Source organism: Musa acuminata, chromosome BXJ3-1 (assembly GCF_036884655.1).
Source record: "Musa acuminata AAA Group cultivar baxijiao chromosome BXJ3-1, Cavendish_Baxijiao_AAA, whole genome shotgun sequence".
Classification (NCBI taxonomy): Eukaryota; Viridiplantae; Streptophyta; class Magnoliopsida; order Zingiberales; family Musaceae; genus Musa; species Musa acuminata.
In genome coordinates, this window is record NC_088349.1 from 9,797,700 (window position 1) to 9,814,581 (window position 16,882).

At 36.4% G+C, this 16,882-nt stretch overlaps 1 protein-coding gene across 4 annotated transcripts; it reads right to left on the reverse strand.

Annotated features, from left to right (window-relative positions):
• Positions 1-176: 176 nt before the first annotated feature.
• Positions 177-16,433, reverse strand: LOC135629022 (phosphoenolpyruvate carboxylase 4-like). Of its 4 annotated transcripts, none has more exons than XM_065136126.1 (21): positions 16,208-16,433; positions 15,769-16,011; positions 15,188-15,344; positions 14,414-14,528; positions 14,271-14,348; positions 11,688-11,756; positions 11,534-11,612; positions 11,384-11,460; positions 11,197-11,292; positions 8,592-8,733; positions 6,964-7,098; positions 6,015-6,076; positions 5,368-5,664; positions 5,131-5,256; positions 4,890-4,991; positions 4,661-4,807; positions 2,744-2,842; positions 2,575-2,663; positions 2,177-2,303; positions 1,897-2,103; positions 177-1,092 (listed from the first exon to the last, which is right to left on the reverse strand). In XM_065136126.1, the coding sequence occupies exons 1-21, from the start codon at positions 16,407-16,409 to the stop codon at positions 268-270; spliced, it is 3,474 nt and encodes a 1,157-aa protein (XP_064992198.1). In that variant the 5' UTR covers positions 16,410-16,433; the 3' UTR covers positions 177-267. The 4 variants fall into 4 exon arrangements, with proteins under 4 accessions (XP_064992198.1, XP_064992201.1, XP_064992200.1 ...); XM_065136129.1 differs by having other exon boundaries at positions 15,188-15,351; positions 15,769-15,958; positions 16,208-16,348; XM_065136128.1 differs by having other exon boundaries at positions 15,188-15,351; positions 16,208-16,347.
• Positions 16,434-16,882: the final 449 nt, after the last annotated feature.

The window sequence follows — 16,882 nt, forward strand, 5'->3', positions numbered from 1 at the left end:
TTTGCGTCCGTCAACCGTGAGTGGAAAGCTAACCTCAAGAATTATCAGAAACAACAGAGGGAACCAAATATGACACTGCCGGAGTCTGGTGATGAAACATAAATATATCAAGAACAAGTCCTTCTGGAATCTCCGAACATGGATTTACTGCATTAAAAAAAAAAACTCACAAAACATTCAAAATTGAACCTCCGGGAACTTTATTTTCAGTAAGTCTCTGAAAGATAATAATACCAAGCATGTAGAAGCTAAATGTGTGTGTATATATCAACCGGTGTTTCTCATCCCTGCAGCAATGCCATTAATTGTGATGAGCAGAGCATCACGAAGCTTATGGTTCTCAACATCACATCTTAACCTCTGCAGTATCTCCACCTGCAAGAGATTAAGTGGATTGAGATATGGCAGCCTGCCTTCAATCAGCCTCCTCAATATCCTGTTGTTGGACGACAGTTTCTTGTGCCCACTGACAACTAGAACACACTTCTCTGTTGTCAGTAATTCCAACCTCAGTTCAGAACCTAGGGCCCTTCTGCTCTCAGAGACGAGCGTTTCTTCGTAGTGCTTGGTAATGGGAATGTCAGCCTTCGCAATCACCATTTCGATCAGATCGATGGTGGACTGAAAGAAAGGCCATTCATTGTACATAGCCTTCAGGTCATCTTGGTAGCCTTTGTCGCATGCATTCTTGAGGCCAGTGCCCACACCGAGCCATGCAGGGAGCACAAACCTTGTTTGAGTCCAAGCAAACACCCATGGAATGGCTCGCAGATGCCCAATACCAGTGGAGGCCTTCCTCCTTGTAGGCCTACTTCCTATGTTCAGAAAGCCAAGCTCGGCCTGAGGAGTGGCCTCCTGGAAGTAGCCTAGGAATTCAGGGTTGTCATACACAGTGCTGCGGTAGTGGTTGCAGCTCGTTTTGGAGATCTCCTCCATCACATGACGCCACTTCTCTTCTCTTGGGGGGAGTGGAGGATGCATTGTTGCAAGAAGTACAGCTGTTGTGTAGATCTCAAGTTGCCTTACGGCTGTCTGTGGAAGACCAAACTTGGCCTGGACCATTTCACCTTGTTCAGTTGATCGTAGGGATCCCTGACCACAACAAATGTTCAAGTAATTGCAACTGTGCCTATAAATAGTAATACAACTTGAATTACGAAAACTACATGCGATAAAATTAAATGCATGTTTACAAAAAAAAAAGGGAAAAAAAAAGAATATTTACCAAGTTCAGTGTATTTAAATGATAAATAAATGCAGCTTAACTATTCCAAAAATGAGCAATAAATGTCCATCAGAAATGGTACCTGGAGGATAACTAATGTGGCTGGGTTCAGTATAGGCATAATTTTTGGTCGAAGTTTCGGCCAACCTTTAGTTTTATATGTATAGATTTCTTATATTCAGAGTTTTTTCAAGAAATTGCTCACACATTTACACTACAAAGTTGTACAAGATATTTCTCAATCAGCCATTCTGAGATCCTTGTGACATAAATATAATGTATGAAGAACCATCATTAATTTCATTAAATGATTTCATGATCTCTTAGCATGTCAGTGAAATAGATGAATGTCATATATGGATATCTAAGACATTTACAGGTGGAAATTAGGTTCAAGTCAATGATTTTTATGAAATATACTAGTTCCTGAGTGCATATTTCAGTAATATATGGAACACAAATCAATATCAATAGCAAAAAGGAAGATGGTTAACGACTACTCAGATTTTACTGGGTCTGCTAAATTGCTGCATCATGAAGACATAAATTACAATACTGACTCCAATGTGAGTCTCAGTGGTGCTTATCGTTTATTAAAAGCAAAGAATGAAATTAATTAATATAGATTTGGCCTTAATGCAACTCTATCAGCATAATAAAAGTCAACTTACCATTACAGAACCAGGAGGTTGTGACTGTATGGCAAGATATGTTGGGCCACCACCACGACCAATACTACCACCCCGCCCATGAAAAAGTGTGACTTTGATACCATACTCATTACAGGCAGCAACAACGCCCTCTTGAGCCTTGTACAGTTCCCACGCTGCAGTAAAGCGCCCAGCATCTTTACCGGAATCAGAGTAGCCAACCATGACCTGACCATTATTTGCCGGTCTCAGAAATGAGAACTACTTAGCGAATAGTAAAACTGAAAGGAAAAACTATTACCTCTTGATGCCCATTATGATTCTTTATAATGTGCTCCCTGTACCAGTCAATTGACAACAGCTTCCTAATCACAGAGCCAGCTCGTCTAAGATCATTCACGGTTTCAAACAATGGAACAACTCTAAGCCTGTATCAACCAAAAGTAATCAGTTCCAATATCAATAGAAATATTCTATTATTTAGTCACATTATTGTTTCCTTTTTTTTGTGATGAACATACGCTATAATATATCCAGCAGCATCTTTGCTTCTAAAATTTAATCTGCACTAACTTATACTATTCTCTGAAATTTGAAAAAACAATGATTTGAGATTGTTAAACTATTCAAACATTTCAGCTAGAATGTTAGGAAATTCAATCATGATGAACTTCAAAACTTGAAAATTAATCATCTTACGTTCCACCCGGACATGGTCTTCCTAGTTCCCCACTCACAGAAAGTCTTGCATCTTTCTGCAACAGCTCTACAGCAAGAACATCACTTGCCTGCCAAATATATGTTCAGATTAGAAAATGTGTTAAATTGTCGCATTTTAAGTTGTAAAACATTGTTGAGATGTAAATACATTTGAAGCCATTGAAATCACATATGCTCCAAGAGAATCACTTCCTAGCTCAGCAGCAACTCGAAAAGTGTCAAGAACCTCTTTTACGTCAGTGGCCACCTAAAACACCAATTGGCAAAATGGTTTCAGATGGAAAAAACAACATGCTAATCTTGATCTTAATTCTTAGCACACACAGTTAGTGGCATCAGTACAAAGCATATATGAAACCATACAAACTGCTGTTCAATTTCCCAGTATTCTCATTATCATTGCTATATTAATAGGTTACTTGGTGCTTAATAAATCTTAGTGTCTTAGCAGCTCCCTAAATAATTTAAAAATTAAGTTTAGATAGCTCAAACTTATAGCTGCCAGATATTTCTAACAGTGAAGCAATAAATTATTGCAAACAGCAAGGTCTGGAATCCTAGACAAAGTTTATTCCCCAATTAATGTAAGAAATAGGTTTCCGTTCCACAATCCTTTTGCCACCTTGTAGCTTGGATAATGCTTCTTAGTTTACCTTAGAAGGACAGGTTTCATTCACCAAAGTTTAAAAACATTCTCTAAAATAATGCCCAAGATGCAAGAACAGGAATCAAACTGAAGCATCACGACGTCAAGATTCTAACAGTGAGTCGGTCAAATAACAGAAGATTCTGGTATCAATTCATGAAGCTGATAGCAACCCCCGTCAGATTAATAAACCTGGCTTAGCCCAGAGTCTTAAATTACACACAAAAAGTTGACTTTCATCAATTCAAATCCAATGGATTCGGCGATCTTTCAGTTTAAACACCAGATTTATCATGTACAGAAAACAGGAGAATACCTAAATGTGTAGATAGAACTGATTAATTTATATGAACTTCAAACAGCAAAAGAGAAGGATAATGGGATCTACCACTTTACCCTTAAAATCCTCTGATGCTTAGTGAAAATCTTGTCTATTATATACCATGAGAAAAGTTGCATATATACCATGCGAAAGTACCAAGGATAATACAGAGAGGGAAAGGAAGAAGAATAGAAGAAAGAGGAAAATATACCAAGATTTCCTCTTCCTTACCACTCACCTTATCAAACCCACTCACCCTTTCCACACAGCCAGTTCAAACAGTTGCTCCGATCAATGATCACATACTATCACGTGGTATATGTGGGCTTGGGTCCAGTCCCCGCTTGGACTAGTATATACAGTTTCAAACTCTGAACGCAGGTCATATACCACAATGCTCTACTCCATGCTTTTGTTATCCAACATCAAGTGGCTAATCATCCAACCAACAGAAAAGCCCAATGAAGTGTTGTCTTAATCCTCACTAGCAATTTGTGGGATACTACAATTAATAAAATGTTGCTTCAACATGCCATTTAGCAAGCAAAAAAGGCTAACTTTATTTATCCAAATATATGTGTATATTCATGCTTTTCCAAAATGATCCTAGCTTTATTATCTCAATTGTCAATAAGCATCATGAACTAATTCAGGAACATAGGTTACTTAGTTCATTATTTCGCTGCCCTATCAAATTACTCCAAATATATGTGTATATTCATGCTTTTCCAAAGTGATCCTAGCTTTATTATCTCAATTATCAATAAGCATCATGAACTAATTCAATCATTCATCACTTAAGAATAGTATTCAGTCATTCATTAATGAATTGTCTCTCACCAATTCTAGATTATTCCAAAATGGAACTAATTATATGGTTTTATAAGATATTTAATTAATACAATCCATCCTTCAAGTTTTGGATTTACTTCGAAAAGTAATAGTTAATTATTATGTAAAACTAGGGTCAAAGCAATAAGAAGGAATATCATAAAAAATTTTAAAATTCTAATAACTTTTAAGAAGAGTATATATAAACTTATAAAGAACTTAATGAACACTTAAAAGATAGTGAACATTTAGAGAAGAGAACAGACTTCTATAGTTGGTGGTACTAGAGGCCGCTTTCCTTTCAGCTCTCTAGTCAGGAATTCCAATTTTTTCTCTTCATCCCATTCGCTGTATAATCCCAAGTCTAAGTATCTTGTAACAGCATCTAACGCTTCAGAATGCCGGTTAGATTCCTGTAAAAGATTAGCATATAACTAAGTTAAGTATATGCAGCACGACATCCAAAATGAAACTGGTAAAAGCAGTAATTAGTACCTGACGTAAATCAAGCTTCATTAGTACCACACCAAAGGTGGCTACCCTTCGTATCAGATCTGCTAACCGCCCATCAGCAAGGATGCCAGATCCACATGATTGCTTCAAAGAAGCAATTAGAAAAGTTTATCATCAACATCTAAATAGCATAAACAGAATGAAACTACAAATGCCTTTTTTATTTTTCAAAATGGGTACAAAAGATTTAATAAAAAAAGAAAGAACTAGAGAACGCTCTTACCAAGGATTCATAGCAAAGAATTAGTGGTTCAAGAAGTTGATCTGAAGTTTCATAGTATTCTGCAGGATCATGTTCACAAGGGAGATCCTCAAGTTGAAGTTCCAGGCGCCTTCGAGTCTTCATTAGCTGATGCATATGTTAAAGAATGAATTTTATAATTAATACATTTGTTTGAATAAACTATCTGATAAATAAATTAGTTTCTTTAAAAATAGGGAAGTTTTGCTGTTGACGTACCTTGTCTTTGACATTGCCAAGAACGACTCTATATGGGGTGATCCCAGGACGTTGATGCAGGCTAGGTTCTAAAAGTTTCCGGAAGCTTGACCTGCCTATTTGAGATTCTGCAAATAACTTTCTTTGTGCAAGAAGTTGACTAGAGCTTGACCTAGGTATCTTTGATGACCCTGCTAAAGATGACTGGCTAGTGGGACTAGGTAAAGACCCATCTGTAGAAATTCTTGTTTCTCCAAATTTTGTCAAGGAATCCTGAGATGAACTCAGAAATGACCGAACTGGAGAACTTTTACCATTCTGTAATGAGCAAATTATGTTAGTCAAGGATTTAAATCTGTCCGATTTAAGTTTCAGTAATCTACTCAACCAAAACAATACCATAAACAGGGTGGTATACCACCCTGTAATGCTCGGTATCAACCAAAAACAATAAAATAAAATAATACCAACCAGCGCCAGACCATATGGTCCAAAACTGGTCCTTGGTCATCAGTAAATGTACCGACCAGTATTTGAATCCATGAAGTCAGCTGAATATAATACATATCTTTCAAATGATGAAATAATGGTACAGAAAAAGGCAAGAGAATAATGATCTCAAGATATAAAGAACAGGAATGAACCTAAAAAAGTGCCCTAAGACTTACCTGACGATTTATGTTGCCAGGAAATTCTACTACAGGATATTCAGATCCACCATCATTGCATTCTACATGAGAAACCAACCACATAAATACTGATAATCCATGACAAAAATCTAATCAGACACTAGATATGCTACATGTTATTCATGTTAGTCAGCATTGTCAGTGTACGTGTTTGTTAAGGAAAACAAGATGGCAACTTCTTGAAACTTATTTCTTTTAAGTTGCGGAACCCTTATTCTTTAGGCCTTTACATGTTTGACATGGGAAAAATTCTTGCAAACAAAGAACAAGCACCAGTAATCATGTCAATGCATTGATCAAGTTGTCATGCACTTATAGATGCTTTCAATTTATTGTAGAAACTTGGATCAGAAGCACCATGAAGGCTCGAGATCAATAAATTCCAAACTTTTTTACCTAATAAAAGATTGACATCAATACTGTGTTCCAAGTGGTACTCACTAAAAGCATTTCAAATAAAATCAAGAGTAGCATATCCTCAGATAGCCAATTCATGCAGTTTAAAGTGCTATATTGGTAATCCACATTATTTATTGCTAAAATGTATTATTTGCACTAACCCGAGAAAACAGTATTTTCTTTCATTAGACGTATTAAAGGCTCTGTCTAATTAAATTCTACTATAAATTACCGAATGCAGATATATCAAATTAGCAAATAAAGGATGTCAAAGCCAAAAAGAAGCATGAACAAGTTTTTGAAAAATTAAAAGTCTTAGTCAATCATACAAAGGAGAGTGAGTGAAAAAAAACAAGTCTAAAGTAATCACATTTGGAAGACACTGAAGTTGAAGATCTTTAAAGCTCCACCAAACATTTTGCTTATGAAAAATAAAACTATGGTATACACTACACAGCATATAACAGTAATCCAATAATAAAAGATAAAACAGAAATCCACTAGTGAAAAGATTGATGTTTTTTGTTACCCGTGCAAGCTGGAAGATATGCACCAGCAGGAAGTTGTGCTGGCAAAGCAGATATATGCGGATTGTGATGCTTTGCATGGTTTCGGTTTGGGCTTGGATTCCAGCTTTCAGAATGTTGGTTCTCAGATTCTGATTCTGCAGAAGCAAATTGTTAAACAAATTTATTTAAGAAATAGAAGTCATAGGTTGGAAATCTATGTGCCATTACCGAAACTCCAAAAGAATGTAAAATAACTAAATTTCTAACACGAATCATGATAATATTTAGCAAGGTTTGCAGGTACTTAAGATGGGAGGCTTAACATAAGTTATGAAGAACAAGAATCTAGTTGCTGACACAGATATCATTTTACTTCACTATAAAATTACTACAAATATGCTGGCCAAAAGATGCCTGAAAATATGGTTTTTAACAGAAAAACATGGTGGAGCAACATGGCCAAATAATGATCCATTTAAGTAACCAGATATAGCTAAAAATGAAGCATATTACCACAAAAAGAAAAGTATAACTGATGCCGGCCGAAAGGAAATTATAAACTTCAGTTATCAGAAATGTATAAACATCTCCGTGCATCTTCATATAACACAAGCCAAACATACATCTATCTGTTAAGGATACAAACAGTATTACTATAGGAGACATACTAGTAATTCATGCTTGCAGTAAAATTTACAATTTCTAGGACTGTCCATCCCAGTTAATTTTAAAAAAGTTTTTCAAACGGGTTTTAACTGATGTCCTTCAGCAAAATATAAATCCTATTTTGTGATCTATTTTGCTCTTTTCAATTGTTACTTCTTACATTTTTCTTCCATGTTATGCACATCACAATCTACTATGTTCTGGAAGAGATTGGTCATCTTCCTGGGATGGACCATAAACTATAAGGCATCACTAAAGATTGAGAAGACTGAAATTTGAGAACATAGAGTGACCAGTATTCAATCTTATATCAGTCATTAAGTTGTTACCAAAAGATAAGTGAAATTTAGGAAAAGGATATACTTGTTTAAGAAAAGAAAGTTTACATACAAACTCGTTATTGGTTCTAGTTATGTTTAGGCAACCAGAGATAATTATTTTTGAGGTTCCTCTATAGTGAAAAAAGAACAGAGAAAATAAGGATTTGACAAGAGCTCAGAAATTCAAATTCTTTATCATTTTTTTATTTCATTTACTAGACATGAAACTGAATGTCTATGTGCGCTGAAAGTATTTCTAGTATATTATTCTAATACTTGTATATAAAAATCTGATATTTCAAATCAGCAATCATAAATACATAAATCAAAGCAAGGAAAATATGGCACCTGATAATTTTTATACTCTATGAAGTATAGCATTTTCGTGTAATCTTGGAGTCCTGAACTACGGGGTGGCTCAATTTTGAATTGCTAAACAGCTTTATGAAGGTCAAATCATCCAAAATGTAGTACAAGATAAAGTCTTTCAATATTAAAATAGATCCCTTACTAAAAGATAATCCATGGAATTAGAGAATCATTTATCTTGAGATTACTGTGCATACTATACCAACTAAGTTGACTTTCCATCACTTCATGGTCTCCTAAATCTAGCAGAAGCATGAAAGCAAAAGCACATTGATGATCTTAAATAAACAAACCTTTGAGTAAGATTTCATGTGCCAATCTTGCCAACTTATCACTGCATCTAATCATAGACAATTCAAATCTAAGATTATCAACCTCTCGAATGTAGAGATCAAATGCCATCCACCGTGATAACAAAGAAACATCTCTGGTAACCTGTGGCAAGCATATTAGAGCCCTTTAGCTATATGTAAAAAGAAAGTATCTTTGATAAACAACAATTATAAACTTGGTAGGACAAAGAAAATTTTTGTCATGGTAAAGAACAAAAGAATGGAAGAATTCAGAACAATTAAGTTCTCAGAAAATTTCAATTCTACACCATTGACCATTTCTTTTGAGATGCCCATAGTTATTTAACTCAGCATCAGTAATGTTTCCCATTGTGGTCACCTAGAAACACCAAATTAAAATCTAATATCATTGAGTAAAATGTAACAAAAAGACTTTTCCAGTGACCTAACTAAATGCTAATCTTAAGTTTATAAACAATTGTTAAATTAAAAAATTATGCACTATAATTAGTTCCAGAAAACTAATTTCAAAGCATTCCAGAAAAGCAATTCTCTTATAGAATTGATAGCAATAGTAAGCCACTTAAGTAAGCAGTAATACAAACATCAGAGCAATAAAGTCTCAAGTGGTTGAGGAAAGGAACAATAATAAACCCTATAGGCGTATCTTACCAAGGACAAAAGGGAACAACATGGAGGTTATAAAGGTAAAGAAAAGCATTTGTTTGATTAAGATTGGCTTAAACACCATAATCATTTGAATGGTTCAAAACAATACACCCACATCTTTTCGAACACAAGGATACTTATAGACAAGGACTGCTGTACTGCCCGAAACGATATGGTATAGGCGGTATATACCGGTTCGGGCATGGGTCGATATGTGGACAACACCCATTTCGGGCAGTCTGGTTAAAATAATAAATAAATCAAAAAAGTGGACACTTGTCCAACTCAGCATTAAAAAAGAAAAACACAATTAGGGCTTGCGAATGTGAGCTCTCTTCTCGCATACGATGCCCTTGCCCTCACCGCTATCACTTCCACTTTGCCACTGCTTCTTCTCCTCCTCTTCTTTCTTCTTATTCTTTCTACTTCTTCTTCCTCCTCTATCACTTCCTCTTCTTTCTTCTTCCTCCTTTGTTCCTCCACTGGCCCTTCCTCTTCACCCTCTTTTTCTTCCTTGTCAAAACATTGGTACGCACCAACATACCATGTTTTGGTACACTGGTACTAGCTAGTACGTACCAATCCGATAGATTGTCGAGACGGGTTTGGTACCCAAAATGGGCGAACCATGCTTCTAGATTCTAGAATTATAACAATAGATAGATGAGAAAAATCTCCATTAGACACTGGATTAACAAATAAAAATTTATATGATTGATAAAAGATATGCAAAATGTATTACAAAAAAGTACTTGTATAAGTATAACAATATACAAGCAAAAAGACTATTCTGACCCAAATGATTGTCACCTTGGTTGTAAAGGAGCAATCTTACTTTACATTGACCCTCTTTTTCTATTAATATGACTGGTAATAGAATAAATTATAATACTATTATCATATTTCAGAGTCAACCACTAGCATGTGTGTATTTATCCTAGTTATTTTATAACAAAACTTGTCAATTATGGTCCTTTCAAGCAAGGTTAGTGTTTTATGGCACCACCTCATTATACCTTTATAGAACAACATAGCATCATTATGTTGTGCTAGCCTTTTAGGGACCCTCAGTCAGATGAATTAATGGTTTACAAATATAAATGATACCAAACAAACATGTAAAAATATGTACAAATCTTGTGTAGTTTAGGTCACATGGGCTATTTTGTCGAATACATTCCATAGGATAGAAACTGACATGGGACTGACAAATTCAAAATGATGAAAATTCCATCATGTCAACACCTTGGAACTCCCAAGGTGGCACAAGGGGACATTCCTCCGAGTAGTACCTAGGAGGTGAGCATTAAGGGTTAAGTGGACCATTTTGCTCCCGAACAATATTTTTATATTATTTTTTCCTTTTCCTATCCATAAGACCCTTGTGATACCATGGTCAGCGGTGGCATCCATTTACCGCAATGTAGTCTCTCATTTATTTCAAATTATATGCGTCTCCAATAATGACCAAGTCAATTTACTCTTTTGCAAATTCAATCAAGCTGATTTCTTTTGTCAGGTGTAAATGAAGAAAAGTGCTGCATGGACTAGCAAGGCAAAGCTGACCCCACACAGATTAGCAAGGCAAATCTACTCCATGAGAATCCTATGCAAGCCAAAAGCTAGCTTAATCATGTGTTAGTACTGCTAGGCATGGCATAACACAGCACATCCATAACATGATTTTTCTATAAACCCATTGTTGGTGATGTGAAAGACCAATAAAAAACCTTTTATTGGTGCTCTGCAAAGAGTGCAAACAACCTTTTATTGCAGCCAATCCAAAATCTAGAGTGAACATCAGTTGTACAGTGGAAATAAAAAACCCACTGAACTGCTGACATCAATCTCAGTAGCAATAAAAACAAATAAATGTCAGATTGTTCGAGTTAAAACTTTGTATAATTAAATGCAAACTGATCATAAAAAAACTTACTTTTGCTGTAACATTTGGATTTCCATCTCGATCACCGCCCATCCAAGAGCCAAATTTTATTGGTGTGCAGGTTAGTGGAAGTGGCCTACCAGTATGCTACAAATAGAAAATTAAAATGTCGGAACATGAACCAGATTTTCATATCTTTTTGAATCTAATCAGGAAATATAACAGAAAGAAATGGGACCTTTTTCAGAGCAGTGCTGACACGACGTAAATAATGAGGTATGGCTTTCCAAAGTGATTGCTCAACGATGTGAAGACCTACAGGATGAGCAAGTAAACTATTAAACAACGTAATGAGGAATTACACCTCTATATAAGCATAGAACTATACCAGCTCTAGCTTCATCAACTGGAGTAGGTTTATGGCGCCTCAATTCATCTGTCTGCCATAATGAGGTGATCTCGCGAACCTAAAGGGACAAGAGTTTAGATGACAATATGAACACAATGAAGTTACCAATTTAAAAGACTGAACGAAAAAGTACCAGGTCTTCTATCAGTAGTTCTTTATCTTCAAGGCTAAGATCAGGTCTGTCATTAAACTCCAGAAGGTGCTGCAACATTGGTCAAATTCTGTTTAGAACATCACAAACGAGTTGATGCTACAAATGGAAAGAAATAACTATTGCATCAAAAAAACACTAGCAACTTCCATACATATACTACAAACGAAAACCTGACTCCCCGAAAGAGCATGAACTCATAGTACTAACATGAAAAAGTTATGTTATCCCCATGTTATATTTGTTGTATTATATCTTTATTTATTGTCCATGTGTTGCATCCATAAAGCACATCCTAGGACCAAAGCCAACTTTTGCTTGAAATTTAGCTTATTCATTATGTTTCATGAGCCAACAAGCACAAACTTGATAAAATGCATTTACCATCAATTCTTAAATTTATACAGAAATAGTTATCTTTCACAAGCTTGATGATACAGTGTTTGGAACTTCGTGTTGCAATTTTTTCCAATGACCTAATTGGGGGTTTCAAATTTTCAATTGCATTCTTGCCGCAATGATGCTAACATACACTAACATATCACAAGCCAACAAAGCATGACTGGGTAGCAAATTCAATGAAAGAACAAAAGAACATGTACTGGACGTAGAAACCAAGAGACATGACTTTGGCATCCTAGAAACAGTATTCACGTTACCTTTTTGACACATGAAATACACTAATCCACCTTAATTACCTGAATGCATGATCACATCTAGGAGTGTACTGGAGAAAAAAAATTATTAAAGTGATACATAGAAAAATTGTATCCCGATTGAAATTCAGTGATCCTTGCCTAAAACATTGTCTAGTCAGAACTTCATTTAAACATCCCCAATATACATTTATCTAGAACAACCACATACTCTATCATTAAACTAAGGGTTAACAAAGTGAGTAGTAAGGACAATTTATTAGAACATAGAACTTCACGAGCAAGGCATGGGTGCAACTGCTTAGGTGCCACCTAATCAGGTTCATGGTACATGAGGGTAAGGATAAGCTTGGCATTTCTGGATTGTGGTACACAATGAACCACCTATTTAGGCTCCTAAATATAATTGACAATATGTGTTTGTCTTACTAATCGGATCAAAGCACTGTAGCAAAAGATCTATAACTCATGAGCTCTTTGGTTTTCCTTCTTCCTTTAATGAACAGTACTTTGTTTTTTGACCTTTTCTTGAAGAATTTTAAAGTAGAAATTACTACAGATGTTATTTGTCTTTGGTTGGTTTATATCTATGAGATTGAATGGCACTGATGAGATTAGAACCCCAATGGGGGTTTCTATATTGCATACACAATAATCTGGATGCATAGTCATCGTGATTTAGGTAGAGGGAACCAGTAACTATGGTTGAGAGACATGAAATTTGTATCTCACAGAAAGGACAAATGAAGTGATGTTGAGATGCCAATAACATATCCCTGTAGTCTCTGTCGAGACATCGTAGTTGTTAGTCAATTGTTGCACTTGTACGCTATTTAATGCATTAGAAGTTTTAAAAAACATATGCCTATAATTATTTGGTGAATGCAATTCAAAAAGGTAATTTAAAGCAGAATATCTAAATTCCTAGGCAGTTAGTAAATCTACACAGAATTTAACATAATAATGGATGTAAAGCACATTTGCAATTTACACAGACAGTCAAATTGTTGAGAAATATAATGTACTTCAAGCATATATGGAAATTGCTGGTGCAAATAAAAGTACTACAACAAACATTAAAGATATTTATTGCAACAGCTAGATCACAAAAATTATCCTTACCAGGTAAATCCCCCATCAGTGACTAAAGATTGTAATACATCTACTTAATGCGAGACAAAGGAGGGAGACTGATGCTTTCTTTTCTTTTATTATTTTTTCCATGAATTGAATTGACCTTATTGTTCTCTGCCAGCTAGCTGACACATCATGTAAGAGTGACGAACACAAAGAGAAGTATGGAGTGTATAACCATTATAAAGTATCAAACATAACCTTTTTTGTGGGCTGAGATCATCCTACATCTTTGAAAACTAAAACTTTAGGAAAACAAATATAAGGCCCAAATATTGTAAATGTGAAAAATGAAAGGTCATCAAAATAGTGACTCCTCACAAAAAGAAAATGAATACAAATAGTTAACAACTTTTGCTTAGCACTAAACCAACTAATATCAACCTTAAGGAGACTGAGTTAGAAAATATAGGAAAATACAGTGAAAAAAAAAAAAAAAGAGAAGTCCCTTGGCAGGAGAGATCACCAGATGTGCTTCGGGTAACATGGTACCAGATATTACTATGTATATGCTAAACCCTATATGCAACTCCCTCTTATCATGCTTCAATTGTAGAACCCAGTGAAATGCTTTAAAGAAAAATATGAGACCTTATTTTTCCTAACACCTTGTGAAAGATTTGTAGTTTGCTAGGAAATCATAATATCTAGTTAGGATGAATATTGAAACAACACATTCATAAGTCCATAAAAAGCACAGAAACTGAAAGTAAGATAACTAGTTGATCATTCAGAAGTGGAATAAAATATTCACAATGGAGATTGGAGAGCTCACCGCTATTCTGATATGTTTGTATTGCAGAGTACGCCTGTTTATTTGGGTGGGATGTGCAGTCAATACTATTTCAACCTCCTGAAGCAACAAGCACATTTATATACTGACTAAGACAACACCAGCAGTATCATAAGAGTACAAACCTGCTTGCAGAAAGTGTCATATAGTTCTTCTGGGGAAATACCACTCTGTATCAACTTAGTGAATGTGTCATCACAAGATTTTGATAAATGCGCAACAGTGCGTGCCTTGCGAACCCTACATGAGAAATTGGATCATTTTGACATGTTGAAGTATAACATAAGTTAGTCATGATTCACATTCACCGATTTGGTGTCTCACTTTGAACGAAAAGAGACCATCTTCATATATGTTTATAGGGAATAGAATCTAGTAGATTGCCAGCAAAGAATTATAGACAGCTACAAAGCTGCTCTATCATAATAACAACATCAAAGTAGATTATATAAAAACGGCATGTATTATCTTTTGTATTAATAAGATGTATACAAAAGATAAAATCATTAAGACCACATAATATATGCCAACAATTATCTTTTGTAGAAAATAAGAAAGAAGTAACAAAAACAATGTTTCTGCTTTAGCAGTTGTAGTTCCCCTAAAACGAAATAGAAGAAGGGACATTTTCAATCCTTTGACTGAAAGGAATAAACGGTGATCTAGTTCCAAGAGGCCAACTCATCCATTAATAGATTTTCCCATGAAAGTCTACAAACAGCGACAATGATCTCAGTAATTAATGGTTGCCGACAGATAATTGCCAGTGAAGCCAAATGACATAGGGACAAATAAAAAGAAAAAAAATATACCAATGACTAAATAATTCGAGGAGCAGCATCATATAGAGAGGGAATCATGTAAAGATAATAGGTCGAAGAGGTGTTGGAAGGAAGCACCTGTGATGGGTTTCTGCGATACCCATGAGGTTGAGGTAATGGCTAAAAGCGCGGGCAAGCGACAACGCGTCCTCGAGGGTCATATTCGAGATGTCGGTCGCGAGTTGCTTCTCGAGCAACTCCGCCATCCCCTCCATCCCCGCCGACCTCATATTAACTGCAGACTATCCCAACCAACGAGACAGTCAAAATTAAATAACGAAACCGATAAAAAGAAGAGAACCAATCGAGAAAACCTTGTCAAATGTCTTTTGTTGTTGTTTTTGTTGCTGCTTTCGTAGTTCAAGAATATCTTAAACCATCGTTGAGTGTTCACAAGAACATCTCATCTAAACAAACGAAGTTTGTTTGTAGAGTTGAGCATATAATTTTGACAATGAAAACAAGAAAAAAGAAAAGATCGGTAAAGAAAATCAAGAAAACCAAGAAGAAAAGAATCAAGAATCGCTCGGGAAGGTCAAAGAAAGTAGGATCCGAGACCAACCACCACGCATTCCCAACGACAAAAGGAGACCCGCATCAAGATCGGATCGAAAGAGAGGAGGAAATGCGAAGCGGACGAGGGCTTATTGAAGACAGACCTGGGCGAGGACCCGCTTCCGCTCGATGTTCTCCATGAAGCGGGGGCCGACCTCCCGGTGGAGGACGTCGTGGAGGAGGTTGTCGAGGAGGCGGCAATCGTCCTCGAAGGCCTGGAAACAGATCTCCTCCGCAATGTCGTCGGTGGTGTCCGTCATCCTCTCTTCCTCGACCAAAGGCAAGACGCTTTATCTGCAAAAGACCGACACCACCGCCAAGAAAGAAACAGATAGCCACCGCCACCACTAGTAGTCCAAAACAGAGAACCCCAAGAAACAGAGCATCAAAGAAGAGAAGAAAGAAAGAGGAAAAACCCGTGAGCAAGTGGAACAACGAACAGAATGATTAAGAAAGAAACAGGGAGTGCGTGCGTGTGTGTGTGTGTGTGTGTGTGACAGAGAGAGAGAGAGAGAGAGAGAAGCGGTGGTTTGGAGTTTTTACCGCGTCGTCGGGCGAGAGAGGAGGTGCCACACGTCCGATGATGGGAGGTCTCGGTCAGGTAGCGTCGCCTCGATATCAGGAAAGTCGACGCTCTCCTCCTCCCGCGGGGCTTCCAACTCCCCGCCGGGGACAGCTCCCGTCGAGGCGCCACTTCATGGTCGGAGCATGTAGCCTGGCGATATCTTTTCCTGCCACTTGGCATGTGGAGTGGACGCCATTTACGGGCCTTTCTCAGCCCACTGACGGCCTGTGTGTTCCTTTTCATCCCATCACATATTTAGTCTTCATCTCCACCGTCCACCTGTCTCCACTGAGTGCCATCTTTCATCAGATCAAGGCGATCGTCCTCGTCCCGCGACTTAGGCCGCGAGGCACGAGTTCCTCACATGCCGTTGGAAGTTTCTTATATATTTTTATTGTATTTCAAAGTCTTCTTATATATTTTTAATATATAATTACCAATGATTATTTTATATTTTTAAATATTTTAATAAAAAATAATTTTGTTTCATGTTCATCAGTGCTAAGTATACAGGATAGGAATAAAGACATTGAGACTTCCACGCCCTGCATTCTCTCGTAAGGTAATAATATATAATGAGTAGCCTCTTTTCTTAGAATCTTTAAATTATCATATTCTACCTGCAAATAAGTGTTTTTTTTCTTGTATAGTCA

Coding starts and splice junctions, on each gene's coding strand:
- LOC135629022 (XM_065136126.1), bottom strand. CDS start 16,409: ATGCCAAGTGGCAGGAAAAGATATCGCCAGGCTACATGCTCCGACCAT. Junction 15,345..15,768: donor GGAAGCGGGTCCTCGCCCAG/GTCTGTCTTCAA, acceptor GATAGTCTGCAG/TTAATATGAGGTCGGCGGGG. Junction 2,304..2,574: donor AGACCATGTCCGGGTGGAAC/GTAAGATGATTA, acceptor TGGTTGATACAG/GCTTAGAGTTGTTCCATTGT.